The 17937-nt window shown below is 34.6% G+C and overlaps 2 protein-coding genes across 2 annotated transcripts; one reads left to right on the top strand and one right to left on the bottom strand.

Annotated features, from left to right (window-relative positions):
- Positions 1 to 2440: 2440 nt before the first annotated feature.
- On the bottom strand, positions 2441 to 6146 carry LOC130824524 (probable alpha,alpha-trehalose-phosphate synthase [UDP-forming] 11). The gene is made up of 3 exons (XM_057689564.1): positions 3788 to 6146; positions 3426 to 3699; positions 2441 to 2977 (listed from the first exon to the last, which is right to left on the bottom strand). The coding sequence occupies exons 1-3, from the start codon at positions 5743 to 5745 to the stop codon at positions 2648 to 2650; spliced, it is 2562 nt and encodes an 853-aa protein (XP_057545547.1). The 5' UTR covers positions 5746 to 6146; the 3' UTR covers positions 2441 to 2647.
- Positions 6147 to 12700: 6554 nt separating this feature from the next.
- LOC130823386 (uncharacterized) lies at positions 12701 to 14991 on the top strand. Its single transcript, XM_057688005.1, has 2 exons — positions 12701 to 12791; positions 14414 to 14991. The coding sequence occupies exons 1-2, from the start codon at positions 12701 to 12703 to the stop codon at positions 14989 to 14991; spliced, it is 669 nt and encodes a 222-aa protein (XP_057543988.1).
- Positions 14992 to 17937: the final 2946 nt, after the last annotated feature.

The following is a 17937-nucleotide window of genomic DNA, read 5'->3' as shown; positions in this document are numbered from 1 at the left end:
TAAAGCCACACACAATTGAGTAAAACAATAAAGAAAACATAAGTGAATTAAAAGAAAAAAATGAATTATTTACTAATGCTTCCAAGATTTGAAACACAAGAATAAGAGTCAAAGCACTAGGAGTCTATTTTATACTAAAAAATATTTGAAATATAAAGAAAAAGGCGAAAATAATAAAATCAGTATAATACATGATCATGCATTGAAATCCATGTTTATAATCGAGTGTAATATAATATAATTGCCATGAAAAAGCCTTCAAATGCAATGTGAAAGAAGGAAAAATACATATAGAAATAAAGTGTATCACTTCTTCTATTCCTCGATGTGGCTTCGTCATTGTGTGCATGGATAATCTGTTAATATTGACGGGAAAAGGGTTTGTTTAGTCAAAGGTAATCAAGGTGATCTTAGTACTAGACATGCTAGAGATGACCCTATGAGCGAAATATAACAAGGTTTAGATGTCCTAGCAAGAAGGTGTAGAGAGATAGCTTGTAGGATTAGTACCTAATCACATGTACATAATCTTGGAAAATTTAAAATCATTAAGCAAATTTACGTTAAAAAAAGTCAAAAAATAAATTTGGAGTAAACTTATTTCAAAAAAATAAGCGCCTTCCATTTTGATGCTAAGGTTTGGGTATTTTTGCATTTAACAACAGCGGATCATTACTAAGGATGAGTCAAAAAAGTCCGCCAAAGAATCGTTCGCTGTTACTAATAGGGGGTCATTACTGAAGCTGTGTCAACAAAATTCAACCAAGTAATCGGCCTCTGTTATTAAGAGCGGGCAATTTTTGAGCTGACTTCCTTTGACTCAACTTTAGTAATGGTCCGCGGTTAGTAACAACAAACGAAAACCAACCCTTAGAATTGGTCTGAAGGCGCTTATTTTTGGATATAAATTTAACCGAAGTTTATTTATGAATTTTTTTTTTTTGTAAGAAATGCTTATTTATTTCTAATTTTTCATAATCTTGTATTTCATTTCCTCAACCCTATGTATGGAGATGACTAAATGGGTAATGAGGCTAGATATTATAGTGAAGACTTATTACCCTCCTAAATTTGTGGGTAGATTTATTCCTCCTACTCAAAGGTCCTAGACTACTACTAATTTAACAGCGATGTTGTTAGCAAATCTATTGTTGCTTGTTGGTGGTCATTTGAGGAGGGCCTACACAAGCTAAGGTGTTGAGTTTGCATATTAACTTGTCAAACCAATGCCTATTGGTCCAAACAAAGCCACCACATTCCTAACTATGGAGACCACATAGCCAAACATATTTACAATGGCTAGGAGCGTGTCTCAAAGCTTATTGAGCGTTGACCAAAAAGATTGACACTTACTTCTATCAATAGGGTGAGGAGGATCATATGATGCAACGCAAGATGTTGGCGTCATCTGTTTGGAAGAAATTTACATATATAATGCACAAATTTATAGATCTCTCCTTAAACTGAAAAAACAGCGGCAATGAATTAGTTCATGAATCACTCTATAAATTAATCTTGATTCTGACAATCGCTCAAATATTAACACTGAATCATTCGACAAATCATATTTAAACTTACCCCAAATCAACTTAATATTATCTAGTTCTAATCCCACACCATAACTACAACCGGACAAGCTTATCCAATAGTTTAAATTCACGCAAACTGACATGAGCCATGAGCTAGTCCTAAAAATTGACTGATAATACTTGCCTTCTAAAAAGGAATACGAGATATCAGAAATTCATATCTTACTTGTCACACAATTTCATTAGGGTAGAATGTACTTTAGCTATTATGGATGTACTTGTGTGATGTGTCCAACTTCCCAAGTTATAAAAATCCATTTAAAATACCTAATTACTTTGAATATACTTTTAACTAATTTTAATAATAATAATGCCAAAATTTAATTCAACATAAAAGTTGGCATACTTCTTTGGCTAATTTTGACAAAATATAAAGGACACATCATTATAAGTACTGTTAAACGTCAATACTAGTAATTAGTCTAGTACTAATACATCATTACTTGCACTACTTCCTGGCTAGTTGGCTAATGTACTTTATAACAATTATTCAACCTTCACTAGATGTTTCCTTAATTGAGATGAACTCAAGATAAGGTGAAGCTCCACCTTTACCCATTTACCGAGATCATAGGGCAAAAAATGCGTTTGCAGTTGCAATCACAATAACATGTTAACGAGAGTAATGCATTTATCAAAACATCAAACATCTGCAGAAAATGAAATATCCTCGAAAAGGCCCACAAATCTTATACAACTTTACATCACATAAATTTATCGGAAAACCTTTACAACTTGACAGATACGGCTTTGTTATTGCACTATGACTTTGATAGCGGATATAAGAAAAGCAAAAGAATACCTCGATCTATAACCTTACATCCTTACCGTTAGTGATAACAAAGAGAATATTGAAAAGAATCAGTAACTTGAAAAAATTGTCTTACACATATGCAGCAAAATGGTATCCGCAAATTCTGTTGTTATCAGTAAAAAGAAAACTATTCACTTGTCTTTCCTAAATACTTTGTAGAAACGAAAAAAAACATATACTTCGCTGTACAAAGTTTCTTTTTCCCTACATTTTTCTCATCATAATCTGCTTTAAGGATTCTAGTCTAGAAAAACTTGCTATCGTTGGTACCAATTTGTGAATCAGTCGGCTTCGGTTGCTGCAGCACGCTTGCACCGGTAAGTCCTTCGATCAGGGTGATGACTTCAGAACTGTCGTCGAGATAATATTTTGCCATGCTTGGTTTCTGCCCGACTGTGCAGGCGAACACTTCTGGAATAGGCGGCAACGAAGGGCTGGAGGTTGTACGACTGAGACCCTCGAACATATCTTCGTCAGAACGATCATCTCCTATGCACAGCACGAAATCTGCTGGTTTACCCTTGTTCTTCATCGTCGCTATAAGATTTTCCACCACAATACCTTTGCTCACGCCCTTCGAATCAAAACATAAATCATTTTCAGAGTATAACTTAAAGAAATTCTCTATGATAGTCTATGTTACTTCGACTTGGGTACTATGTCGGATACTAATACGTGCCCAAGTGTCGAACACGTCTAAATATTCAATTTTATGCCTAAACTGAAGCGTTTAAGTGTTACCAATGTCTGAGCATCAAGGATCGGACACGAGTACGTAAAGCAAAATAAAAAGTCTGAGTAATATGGATGATAGTATATCGGATTCATTAGTCAGAGGGCATTAACGAAATACAGATTAAAGCTAAAGAGTCTATTTTTTGTATTTAGAACTATCACCACCAGTTATGCGACACAGAGAATTAGAAGTGTTCAATTCGCAGATTACAAACAGAAACGCAAACGTTTCTTTCAGTTACACAACACAGATTAATGAAAACTACGACATGATAAAGAAACGTCACCTGCGGTTTCACTTCGACTATATGCTTGCCACGTTTAACAACGACAGGCTCATTAGCAAGTACGTTTTCCAAATGATCAAGCAATTCTTTCGCCTGACATGCCCCAAAATCATGGTCGGAGTCTTGATAATGCCACACCAATGCACTTTCCTTGTACTCTATGGAAGAACCATCGGTCGATTCTGCATAGAGCTCCATTATGGGACGAACAATTTTCTTCCATTCAAAATCTGTTCCAGGCATACTCGACTCCCAGGACGAGTCCTTATTCCACCTACACAAAGAGGAAATCTTTCAAATTTCAAGAAAAGTTACATGGAAAGTAGCATTATCGATATGAAATAGATCATATCAGCAATTACCGAGTAAAATAACCATGCTCGGCTGAAAGACCGAGCTTTTCACATGAAGAGAACCACTTGCTAAGAGTGCTTTTGCTTCTTCCGCTCACAATAAAAACAGTATTCTTTGGATCCGAGCACAAAATATTTAACAGCAACAACACTTCCGGAGTAGGCGCCATGTCGACAGATGATTGTGGTGTCATAGTTCCATCATAATCGAGCAAGATCAGCCTACTGTTCGTATTCTTATATGCAGCCTTAATGTGATCAACTGAAAGTTTTCTGAAGTCCGGAGGCAACGCCACGAGCCTAAAAGTTAACCCGAATCCAACACCCCAACATCTCTTCGAAAAGGGATCACCACAAGCTCTCACAAGATCCTGATCAAAACTCCTAGCCCAATATGCAATATCATGAGAACTAATATACTTATAATGTTGTTCGTGCCTCAACTGTTTTTCGTTATCATTCATTCCGATAGCCTCGTGCATTGCCTCGGATACTTGCTCCACATTCCACGGATTGACCCTTATCGCCCCACTAAGGGAAGGCGAACACCCAACAAACTCTGAGACAATAATCACACTCTTCTTAGGCATAGACGAGTCAATTCCTAAAGCGGAATCCAACACCGGAGTACCTTGGCGAGAAACTGTGTACTTGTAAGGCACGAGATTCATCCCATCTCTCACGGCATTCAACAAACAACAATCCGAAATCGCATAATAGGCAACCTTCTCTAAGGTAGAAACATAGTCATTGATAAAAACAATAGGAGTATACCCTTGATAACCATACTTCTCATTAATCTCCTTAGCAATTTGATGGGTTTCATTTTCGACTTCTTGTACATCAATCCCTTGGCTTCTTGCCGGGTTTGCAATCTGAACAAGAACCAATTTACCCCTAAATTTTGGCTGACATTTCAAAAGATACCCTAATGCCATAAACTTAAAACCAATTCCTTTCAAAACATCCATATCATCAACACCCACCATCACAAATTTCCCTTCAAATTGTTTCTTTAACTCCATAATCCTTTTAGCTGTTTCATCTAATGACATCAAAGATTGAAGTTGACCCATATGAATCCCAACTGGTAAAATCTTAATACTAACAGTTCTACCATAATAATCAATCCCTAAATACCCTCTTTTAGACTTATAATCCAACCCCAACATTCTACTACAACATGATAAAAAGTGTCTAGCATAATCAAAAGTATGAAACCCAACAAGGTCAGCATTCAATAAACCCCTTAAAATTTCTTCTCTAACAGGTATAACCCTAAAAATTTCAGAAGATGGAAAAGGACTATGCAAAAAGAACCCAACTTTAACCCTAAAAGCTCTCCTTCTCAAAAGGGTAGGGACTAACATAAGATGATAATCATGTATCCAAATGAAATCTTCACCCCCTCTACTCCTAAGTACCTCAATAATCTTATGAGCAAATACCATATTAGCACTAACATAAGCACGCCAATTGGATATATCATAAGCAGCACCATGATTAGAAGTTATAGGAAGTTTATAATGAAATAAAGGCCATAAATAATGCTTACAAAAACCATGATAGAATTTGTTGTGAATCTCTGGAGGTAAAAATACTGGTAAACACTTAAATTTCTCCAATAAGAATTGGGAAATTTCTTCTTGTTCTGAAATATCAATCTCAACTTTTAAACACCCAATATGAAGAACATCAATCTTAGGGTCTAACCCATCTTTTAACTGCAATGAAAGAGCATCTTCATCAAATTCAAACATCCATTTTGTATCTTCTTTAAAAGATTTTAAAGGCAATTGATTTGCAACAATGATTCTTCTTTGTCCAATAAAATGGGGAGATGAAAGATCATCAAATTCAGGAATGATCCCGGGTTTTGTCATCACTGATGGAATTCTCCCCATTTTTTGGTCTAACTCTGGTAATTCCTCCAAATTATGGAGATTAAAACATGGTCTAGAAAGCATTTTTCTTTTTGGGTATTTTGGATTCTCAACAATGGAGGAAAAGCAAGAAAACCCAATAAAATAAAATGAAAAAAAGATCAAATTCTTTGTGGGTTTTTGGTGTTGTTATCGGTGGGTGTTATAGATTAGGATGAGAGCAATGAGCTTCATGTGGGTATATACTAAAAAATATATAGTGTGAAATTTTGGGAGCTAATTAAGGAAAGAGGTATTGGATAAGGAAGGAAAAAATTGTTGGGAAGATTTTCTTTACTTTTGTTTTCTAATAATGAATTAACAAAGGTGAATATGGAAAGAGATCTTCAAGATTATGTGGATGATGATGATGATGGGTATATGTAATATTTTGTTGATTTTATTTTTAGTTTTATTTTTGGGATGAAGAGATGAGAACAAAGAGACCGACTTGAGCAAGAAAGGAATTAAAAATTATGTGATTTTTTCTTTCTAGTTTCTTCTTAGAAGGAAATATTATACTCCCCGAACCAATTTAGTTGTCCCATTTTCTTATTTGGCAAAGTCTTTTTAGTTGTCTCATTTCTATTTTTGTAAATCTTTTTTTATCTAAATATCCATAGTTCACACAAGTAATTACGAATATACCCTCATATACCTTACTTACCCAACTACTCTTTACTATTTACCCTTCACTACTTACCTTTTACTACTTACCCTTTTTAATGGACCATATACCATCCTTAATAACCGTGCCCAAGCAAATGGAACATCTAAATTGATTCGGAGGGAGTATTTGTCAAAAATCAATTTTCAATAGTTACCAATTGAGTAAGGATAACAGGAGTAACTTTTAAAGAAATTTTGAGATCGGATATTTGGGACAATGGTTTTTGGTTTGGATTGTATTGGGTGGAGATTTAAAAAAGTAAAATTGAGACATTATTATACTTGGCAGTTCTTTTTATTTTGTCATCAATTTTTATATATTGAACTTTCAAAATTGTTTCTAGTTACTTTTTAAATCTTCAATTTCTAATATCTTTTTAAAAAAATTTTCCGAACATTCATTGAACTAAAATAGGCTTAAACTAAAAAATGAATTACTGTGGCAAATGAAAATAATCACCAAAATGATTTGGTAAGCATCAATAACGATCGTTAATTAAAAAAAACGTGTGTTGAAATTTGATACATGTTCACTTTTTTTGCTATAAATTTTAAAAGGAAAATCACATAATTGCAATGTTTGCGGAATTAGAACCTAGACTTCAAGATCTTTTCAATGATATATTATATGCCCAATTTCGATAACCAAGCGAGAAATAAAGATCATTTAAAGTTTGTTTGTGCTAAAATTTGATATATGTTCAATCTTTTGAGCATATCCTTTTATAGAAAAATCTTATTAATACAAGATTTGCGTCATTAGAAACTAGACTTTGAGAGCTTTCCAACGACATATTATATGCCCAATTCCGACAACCAAGCAAGAAATGACAAATATTTAAAGTTTGTAGGGATTTTTAACATCTAGTCGTGCGCGACTCCACCGCGGTCCGGTTGCGCGCAACTAGATGTTAAATATCACTGCAAATTTTAAACAATCGTCATTTCTTGCTCGATTGTCAGAATTGAGCATATAATATGTCGTTGGAAAGCTCTTGAAGTTTAGATTCTAATGCCACAAACCTTGCATTAATACAATTTTTCTATACAAAGTTATTTCCAAAAGATTGAAGTATATCAAATTTTAGCACAAGCAAATTTTAAACGATCATCATTTCTCGCTCGGTTATCGAAATTGGGTATATAATCTGTAATGGAAAGATCTTGAAGTCTAGATTCTAATGCCACAAACGTTGCAGTAATGTGATTTTCCTATCAAAAGTTTTGGCCAAAAGAGTGATCATGTATTAAATTTCAACACAACATGTGTGATTAGATTTATTTTCCGATTTTAAAAAATTGTTTTTTTAAAAAAATTAATATTTTTTATTTTAATTTAATTATATTAAAAATTTAATTTACTAATAATAATGATTAATTTTATAATTAAAAATAAATTTAAACGTATTTTGGTAATTTCAATAAAAAAAGGTGGCAACAAAATAAAAAGGATGGCAAACTTAAAAAATTGGTAAAATTGTGACAACATAATTGGATGATGGGTTCATGTTTTGACGAGGTAGGTGGATGGATAGGAGCTTTTGAGCCGTGTGGAATAGAGAGAGACTTGACAATGAGATTTTAAATGGTCATGACTCATGACTCATAACTCATGAGTTATACTTCCAGCGTTTCAGTAACTTTGTGTTATTTATTTATGATTTAATCATTTAATTTTAATTTATATTTTATTTTTAATTTATAAGCTAAAATATAGTCAAGTGAAATCTTATTTGATTCGTTTTAATGTAAGAATTATTAATATAAACGTTTGATAAAGTTTAGTTATGCATCATTAGAGATAGTAAGACTTTAGTAATTAACTTGACAAACGTTCCCAAATAATATGGGACAAAGTCATTGAAATGGAGAGAGTATTAATCTTTGAGTAATTTTAACTTTGGTAAGTGTTGAGTAGGGATGGTCATGGGGCGGGTCTGGAGCGGGTCTGGCCAGACTCGGACCCGGACCCTTTTATTTTTTTTTGATCCAGACCCGGATCCGGACCCTAAGGGTCTAAAATTTTCAGACCCAGACCCGGACCCTACGGATCTGACAGGGTCTAGGGTCCTTAATGGGTCTTATACAAAACCTCTTTGATTTGTCAAAATTGAACCTTCCTCATTCCTCATTGAAAACAGAACAGAAATCAAATCAATACAGCAAATCAGCAATACTCCAGTATGATATTGAAAACTATATGTGTTTAAAAAAATTTCAAATCAGCAGATTATAGCTCTAAGCCAATAATCGGACACTGATACAGTTCTCAAATTTACATAAATCAATAACTGTGTTCAATCATTTTCCAAACAACAACAATAACAGAGTTAAAATGATACAATTCTCACAAATTCCATGAATTCAATTTTATTCTCACCAAAAATACTGAAATTCAATGAGAAATATAAGGAAAATTGAGCGAAAACAGAAAAGAGAAGAAAAATTAGGGTTTAAGATAGTTTACCAGATTGCATGACTGTAAATAGGTGCGAGAGATGAAGACAAAAACACAGTGATTGTGACTTTACATTCAACATAATCGAACAAAAATCGGAAATTGAACACCTCGTTGACTAAACCTAGAGATGAATTTCTCTAATCCGTAGAAGTAGAAGAAGATGTAGAGGGGGAAGCCGGAAGAGAAGGCGGAGGAGAGTAGATGAAATACGAGTAGGTGAGCCGTCAATGAGAAGTTTCGTGGAGACTGATAATGAGGATGGATAAGTGAGTGTCTGAGGAAGGTCCGGAGGAGTTTGACAAACCAACGAATAATAATATACCTGGAGTCTCGACTGAAGTGGAGAAGACGATTGGTGATGGCGAATGACGATGGAGGTCGAATGGCGATGGAGGCGCAGTGCAGAGGTGTTAGAGGAGAAAGAAAAATTAGGGTTAGTGCCTACTGGAGTTTAGGAAAAGTCGCAAATAAGGTTTTCATTTATGCAAAAGAAAAATCAGAATTCAGAAAATATAAAATATAAAATTTAAAGTTTAGGGTTCGGGTCCGGGTCTTCACCTTAGGACCCGGACCCGTCAAATTTTTTTTGGATCCAGACCCGGACCCGGATCCGATGGGTCTAAAAAATTAAGACCCAGACTCTTAAAAAAGGGGCGGGTCCGGGGCGGGTCCAACAGGGTCCTGGACCCATGACCATCCCTAGTGTTGAGTGCGATCTCTAGTCTAGCCCATAACAAAATAAATAATTAACCAAAAAATTAATTTTTTTTTTGGAGTCTTCATATAAGCTAGACATTCTAAGTTTTGAAATTAAAAATTTTTAATCTTTAAAGTAGGCAATTTAAGCTTTTGAATGCGTATGTTGAGGTGGATGTGTGGTAATACTAAAATAGGATAAGAAATCAGGAGTTCAGGAAGAAGTTAGGGGTTGCACCTCTCTAGCAAAGTTGAGAGATAACAAGTTGAGATAGTTTGAGCATGTGCAGAGAAAGACCAATGACGCTCTAGTGAGAAGGATCGAATACTCATAGTGAGGGCTAGAGACGTTGAGGAAGACCTAGGAGAATGTGGGAGGAACAAATTAAAAGTGACATGCCCGAACTTCACCTCTTTAAGGACCTGACTAGGGATAAGGGCAGTTGACAGTGCCTTATCCACGTCTTAGATTATTAAGTTCGTCCCTCTTACCCACCGTTTGTTATTGTTCATTGCCTTTACTTATTGCTCTTTACCTCCTTCTTTACTTTTTATCTTTTTTTAGTTATTTGTACTAGAGCTGTTCATTGGCGGGCTACCCGCCAAGCCCGGTCCGCCCGGCTCGAAAAACGGGCGGGCATGAACAACGTTTTTTAAAAAAAATTTAAGTTTGGACGGGTAATACCCGCCCGCCAAGATAAATGGGCGGGTAACGACACAAAAAAATACCCGCGGGTATACCCGCCCGCCCGCTTAGTTTAATATATATTAAATTTTTAATAATCAATTATATTAAGTTACCCAAAAGAAAAAATACTTTTTGTCATTCTTTATTATTAAAAGTTGAATATATTTTAAATATTATTATTATTATTATTATTATTATTATTATATGGGTACTCTCTCAAGGTACATCGAATATGTTTAATTATGGTGAGCCATGTTTAGAAATATATCTACCTATTGATGAATGATTTCCAATTCATATTTTTTTCCATCTTTGTATTTGTATTTTTTTAGTGCTTTGAAGATAAAGCTTTATGATAATCATTTTATGACACTGTATTTTGCTATGTATCAGTTCACAATGTAGCATGCTGGTAATTCTTGGCTTTCTGCAACATATTAAGGTGTCGTAGGCTCAACCGAGCACAAATCATGTTTGCCCAAGTTTTTGCTCCGTGAATTTCCAAAAAAGTGCATAGATACGGGCTCGATCGAGCGATATAGTTTGACCACTCAATCGAGCGATATAGTTTGACCAATTCGAACGGACACTCTGATAATTAGAAGAAGATGAAGAGGAGGATAAAGATGACGATTGTGTTACCATTGACTAAGTTTTTTGAAACTTTTTATGTATTTTTATATACATGTAATTCGTGTATTTTAAGACTTTTTATGTATTTGGAGTATTTTGGACGATGTATTGTATTTTAATTATTATCAAAACCCAACTTTATATTTTGTATTATATTTTTGATATTTATGTAACAAATACCCGCCTACCCGCGGGTCCCTCCCGCTTTAAAAATGGGCGGGTAGCAACAAAAAATTATGCCCTCAAATGCGGGCGCGGTTTTGTATATTTGTGCCCGCGGGTAGATTTTATAGCAAATACCCAGTCCGCTACCCGCCCAAGCCCGCCCATGAACAACTCTAATTTGTACGTATTCTATTTATTATGTATTTTAAGTTATTTGATTAATATTCATGGTCAATGTGAGTTGTAAGTTGCAGGCTTCTGGATAGTTGCATGTTTCTCCCTCTTTGAAGACCCTTCTCGAGCTGAGGGACTCTTTGAGCGCACTCTCCTCTATGGGTATGAGCGGTCGTCTCTCTTCCCTCCCCAGACCCTGACCATAGTTTTTTATGAGCGAGATACACTAGATATGATAATGATGATGATGATGATGTGTAGGAAGGCAAAGATTTGGAGTACTTACTTTTTTAGAGTAAATATTAAAGCCTTAAAATTGACATTTTAATGATTGGAGTACGTAGTTGAAAAATAAACTTAAATCTTGGAGAAGGAAGGTTAAGACTTCAAGTAAGGATTTTAAGCCATTAAATAAACATTTGAACTCTTAGAATTGGTGTTTTAAGGCTTGGAATTGCAAGATAAAGCAATATATTTATTTTATCTACCAACTCTAAGCCTTAAAACACTTCGTTAAAAGTTTATTTTAAGATTGGGTAGCATAGGTTCGCACGGGTATGGAGGTCTACTTGGAGAAATTGTGTTGTAACTAAAAGAGATTGTTCGGTAAATAATAATTCAATGGTTTATTTTTAGGCTTTTGGCCCCTTTGACTTTTTTGTTCGTGAACTGCTAAGAAAATTATTTAGTAAATGACTTTTATGCTAGCTAAGAAAAATAACTAGCATAAATAGTTGCCTTTCACCCAATATATTTAGCTAGTTAAACCAGCCAACAATTACATATAACAGCTCTATCAAACAATTATTTATCAAACAGACTCTAATGTTATTTTGAATTTAGAATTGGACTCAAATTTATAAGTTATTAAAAAAAATCAAACTATTTAGGATATAGACTTTGAAAATGGCTTTGCAATTTATTTTGCTAAACGTATAATTTTATCTTTTATTTTTTGAAAAAATTATTGAGAATAATATAATTTTAGAAAATTTTTCATATAATAATAATATTAACTATTGATTAGCCATGAATAATACAATTTTTGAAAAGTACTCCCTCTCCATTCTTTAACTTGTAGTTTTGTAGGCAACCTACAATTATAGTCAATTGTCAAAAATAAATAGTAGTATAAAAAATAAAACCCCTTACCTCCCTTTCATCAATCACTCCAGTCGTCCACCAACTCCACTCCTATAGCCCACTCTACGTCTGTGCTGAAAGCCTCTCCACCCCCACCTCCACCCACACCCGGTGAGGTCCCCCCCACCCTAGCACAACCCATACTTCCTCCCCTACCCCTGCAAAAACCGCATAACCCCATTTTCATCCCCAAACATCACTTTCCCTCCCTTCCAAACACCAAAAATCAATTTGCTCTTCCCCTCATCAACCACACCACCATCACTAAACGTTAAATCTAAAGTCGACAGCCTCCCCTTTCCTCTCCCGTCCTTTCGCAACACCATCACCCACCACCACACACACCCACTTTTTTCAGATCTTCAAAAATGATGGCTAGGATAGCAGTGTTGGTCGGAGTTCTGGAAAGTTGTTACACGTCGAATACAAGCAGAATGACTTACGGAGCAAGAGGCTATCAGGGTGTTATGTGATAAGATTTTTTCGATTAGACTAAAAGTAAATTCTACATAGTTACCATTAAGCCTACATTGCTTTAGAGAATAGAGTGTTGGTATGTAAGAAGATTTACGAACAAAAGATGAAAGTAGTAGAGATGCGAATGTTGAGGTAGATGTATCGTAACACAATAACGCATAGAATTTACCCCATTATCTACCAAGATGCGTAAATAGATGAAAATGACTTAGACCTGTGCAAAGAAAGACTAATGATTCTCCCGTGAGAAGGATAAAAAGCATCATAATGGAGGGTAAGAAAAGTCGATGAAGACTTAAGAAAATGTGGTTGAGAAAATTAAAAGGACTTGAGCGAACTGCATTTTTCCGAGTACCTGACTAGGATTGAGAAGGATAAAAAGCATCATAATGGAGGGTAAGAAAAGTCGATAAAGACTTAAGAAAACGTGGTTTGAGAAAATTAAAAGGACTTGAGCGAACTGCATTTTTCCGAGTACCTGACTAGGAATAGAAATAATTAGAGATGTTGAATTCATATTTTAGACTACTAATAGTTTTCTCTAGCTACTTATTCTTATTATCCTAGTATTTAGTTGTTTTTTAACTATTCATTACTCTATTTATCTACACAACGTATTTATTGTAATATTTTAGGCTTCCAGCCCTAGTTTAACCACATTCTTTTGACCTTCCCTCTTGAGGGGTACAAATATGAGTTGCTAGTTACCTTCCTCCATCCGCACTCTGTTTTTAAGTCTAATATTGAATAGATGACTATGAATATGACTATGAAAGTTTTTAATTATTATAATTACTATTAATATTAGTATTAGTATCATGGGCGAAACTAATATATGATCAGTGATGTCAATTGATATCACATAAAAATTTGGGAAAAAAAAATTAATAATACAAGTTATGTTAACTAAATTGATTAAGAAATATACTTTTAATCCAAAGTTTAATGGTTCAAACCCTTCTAACTTTTTTTTCTTGCTTTTACTGATTTACTCTCTATTTCCTAGTTCTCCTTTTCCCATTTCCGATTTTCTCATTTCCCAATTCCCCACTGGCCATTAGCAGCAACACTTGCTAGACAACATCCCGTAATTTATTGAAAATATTACTATATTGTTGAAATATAGTGTGAAAGGTAATTAATAAACTTACCCTAATATGAATGCATTCAATGTAATTGTAGATGAACTTGCCTGTAAATATGGAAGTTCACCAATGTAAAAATCACACCAATGAGTAGAAACATCTCCATCTTCTAACTTTTACTCATTCTACTTTTTCCTTATCTCTCTAAGTTTTAACACGTTATTAACACCAGCTCTACCCTTAATAATCAAGAAGCAAGTATGGCAGAAATTACCAAAAGACTATTCAACATATTAGACTTAACTGGACAAAAATTCTTAGAATAGAAAGAAGATGCCATCATGAACTTAGAAGCTCAAGGACTTGAACATACTGTATTGGAAGTAAAAGAAAAGGATCCAATAGATGGAACTCAAGCTACCAAAATAAAGATAGCTACAAATCAAGAAAAGGCCAAAGCTTTAGTCCTCTTGAGGCATCATATTCATGATAGCCTTAAATCTGAATATTTATTCATAAAAGATCCCAAAACATCGTGGGACTCTCTTATTGAAAGATTTGATCAACACAAAAGGGTGCTTCTTCCACAAGTTAGCCATGAGTGGAAGAATTTAAGAATTTCAGATTTTAAGACTCTTAGTGAGTACAATTCAACATTATTCCGAATTGCATCAATGTTGAAATATTGTGAGCACCCGGTGACTGATGCAGAAATGATTGAACTCACATTATCTACTTTTCATCCATCAAACATTATTCTGCAACAACAATATAGGGAAAGACATTTCAAAAGATATTCAGATCTGAGTGTAGTACTCTCACTGGCTGAACAACATAATGATCTTGTTTGGAAAAATCATAATATGAGACTTATTGGATCTCAAGCTATCCGTAAGACACACTCTACTAAAACGCATGTGCCTGAAGCACATGCTGTTGAAAATAAAGGTCGTGGAAATTATAATAACCGTGGTAGAGGACGCGGAAATTTCCGAGGAAGAGGACGAAGACAAGGTCGTGGAAATTTTAATGGACATGGTAGAAAGTTTCAAGGATTCGGTGGAGGCCACTTTCCCCAAAATTATCAAAATGGTCATTAAAGTAATAATTCTCGAAGGGGAAAACAAGTTAGATATCACAATAAAAATAGCCATCAAGAAGGAAAAGAAAGTATTTGTTACAAATGTGGCATGGCAGGGCATTGGGCACGTGCATATCGTACTGCCAAACATTTGGTGGAGCTGTATCTAGCTTCCCAAAAGAAAAGGGAAAAGGTGTGGAAGCAAACTTTAATGAAGCAAGCACCTCAATGCCTAATGTCGATCCTTATAATAAAGCAAGCACGTCAATGCCTAATCTTGACCTTTCAGACTTCTATTTAGATGGCGATGAAAATGATAAAGAATATGACGAAGATATTTGAATTTTTCTTAACAATTTTGTGGTGCTTATTTAAATGTATTTCCTTTTTATATGCAATCTCCTTTTTATGTATTGATATCATCTAACGTTAATGAAATTTTATTTTAACTATCTATTTATTTAATATGAAGATATGAATCAGTTTGAAAATGGATTCAAATATCAATGCCTCCTAGATAGTGGAACAACTCACACTATCCTAAAGCACAAAAGCACAAAGAATACTTTTCAGATTATACAATTAAGCGAATAAGGCTTGAAAATGCCGGAGAGTTTACATCTCAAACTATTAATGATTATTGCACGTCAATTGGAATTGACGTAGAACATCCAGTAGCTCATGTTCATACTCAAAATGGTCTGGCTGAATCATTGATTAAAAGACTCCAATTAATAGCAAGACCATTATTAATGAGGTCGAAATTGCCATCATCTGCGTGGGGCCATGCAATAATACATGCATCGTCATTGATAAGATTGAGACCAAGTGCTTATCATAAATATTCACCACAGAAATTAGTGCATGGTCGAGAACCAAATATATCACACTTGAAAATATTTGGATGTGCAGTATATGTCCCTATTGCGCCACCCCAACGTACAAAAATGGGTCCACAAAGAAGGATGGGAATTTATGTTGGATTTGAATGCCCATCAATTATCAAATATTTAGAACCAATGACTAGTGATTTATTTAATGCTATATTCGCAGATTGTCATTTTAATGAGACAATATTCCCATCCTTAGGGGGAGAGAAAGTGGACCCAAATAAGAAGGAAATAGATCTCACATGGAATGCAATGCATTTGATAATATATGGTCCAAAAACGAATGCTTCTGAACAAGAAGTTAGAAAAATTGTCCATAATCAATATATTGCAAACAGATTACCTGATGCATTTGTAGAAACAAAGCAAGTGACACAATCATATATTCCTGCCGCAAATGTTCCGGCACGAATTGAAATTCCCACTGATAACAAAGCCACTGAAAATGAATCTATTGCACGCTGGAAGCGTGGAAGACCATTTGGTTCAAAGGATTTGAAACAAAAAAAATTCCAAAAGGTTGAATGAAATGGCAAATTTTATCAATATTACTTATTCAATGAATTGTAAAGAAACAAGTTTTGGAGATAAGGATGAAAATCTCAGAGAAGAAGAAAATAATGATATCAAAGATAACAATGAAATTTCGATTAATTACATTTCAACTAAAAGGCAAATAAATCGAAAGAATGTTATTGTTAATGATGCACTTGCTCATTCAATCGCCACCGAAATAACACTTGATGAAAATGATATAGAACCAAGAACGATACAAGAATGTCGGCGTAGGAATGATTGGCCAAAATGGAAAGATGCTATTCAAGCGGAATTAAAGTCACTTGAAAAACGAGAAGTTTTTGGACAAATTACCCAAACACCAAATGGTATAAAATCGGTCGGCTATAAATAGGTGTTTGTAAGAAAAAAAATGAAAAAGATGAAGTGGTTAGATATAAGGCACGACATGTAGCACAAGGTTTTTCCTAAAGACCAGGGATTGATTATGAAGAAATGTATTCTCCAGTAGTAGATGCGACTACACTAAGATTCTTAATAAGTCTAACTGTCTCAAACAGTTTGCAAATGCGACTTATGGATGTCGTGACCGCATATTTATATGGTTCACTTGATACAAACATTTATATGAAAGTCCCTGAAGGACTTAAGTTGCCAGAAAACCACCAACCACGAGAAATGTTTTCCATAAAGCTGAAAAGGTCACCTTATGGACTAAAACAATCTGGAAGAATGTGGTATAACAGTCTTACTGAATATCTCCTGAAAGAAGGATTCAAAAATGACCAAATCAGTCCTTGTGTATTTATTAAACGAAATCAATCAGGATTTTCTATAATTGCAGTTTATGTTGATGATTTAAATATCATTGGAACTCCCAAAGAGCTTGAACAAACTGCAAAATATTTGATGAAAGAATTTGAAATGAAAGATCTTGGGAAAACAAAGTTTTGCCTTGGATTACAAATGGAGCACTTAAAGGGTGGAATCTTTGTGCACCAATCCAACTATACAGAAAAAGTCCTAAAAATATTTCACATGGACAAAGCTCATCCGCTGAGCTCTCCAATGATAGTGCGATCATTAAAACCAAAAGATGATCTATTTCGACCTTGTGAAGAAGACAAGGAGATTCTTGGCCCTGAAGTGCCATATTTAAGCGCAATTGGAGCTCTGATGTATCTAGCTAATAATACAAGACCTGATAATGCTTTCGTTGTTAATTTATTAGCTAGATATAGTGTTTCACTAACAAAGAGACATTGGAGTGGAATAAAACATTTGTTGCGCTACCTTCGAGGAACTAAAGATCTTGGACTATTTTATAGATCAAAGCAAGATGCTACTCTTGTTGGATATGCAGATGCTGGATACTTATCAGATCCCCATAAGGCCAAATCACAAAATGGATATGTATTCACATATGGAGGTACTGCAATATCTTAGAGATCTACGAAACAAAAACTGACAGCTACATCATCAAACCATGCAGAATTGATCGCCCTTTATGAAACAAGTAGAGAATGTGTTTGGTTAAGGTCAGTAATTGGTCACATTCA

This window comes from Amaranthus tricolor, chromosome 9 (genome assembly GCF_026212465.1).
Source record: "Amaranthus tricolor cultivar Red isolate AtriRed21 chromosome 9, ASM2621246v1, whole genome shotgun sequence".
Classification (NCBI taxonomy): domain Eukaryota; kingdom Viridiplantae; phylum Streptophyta; class Magnoliopsida; order Caryophyllales; family Amaranthaceae; genus Amaranthus; species Amaranthus tricolor.
The sequence above is the reverse complement of the archived record's forward strand: the minus strand, read 5'-3'. Positions and strand labels throughout refer to the sequence as shown.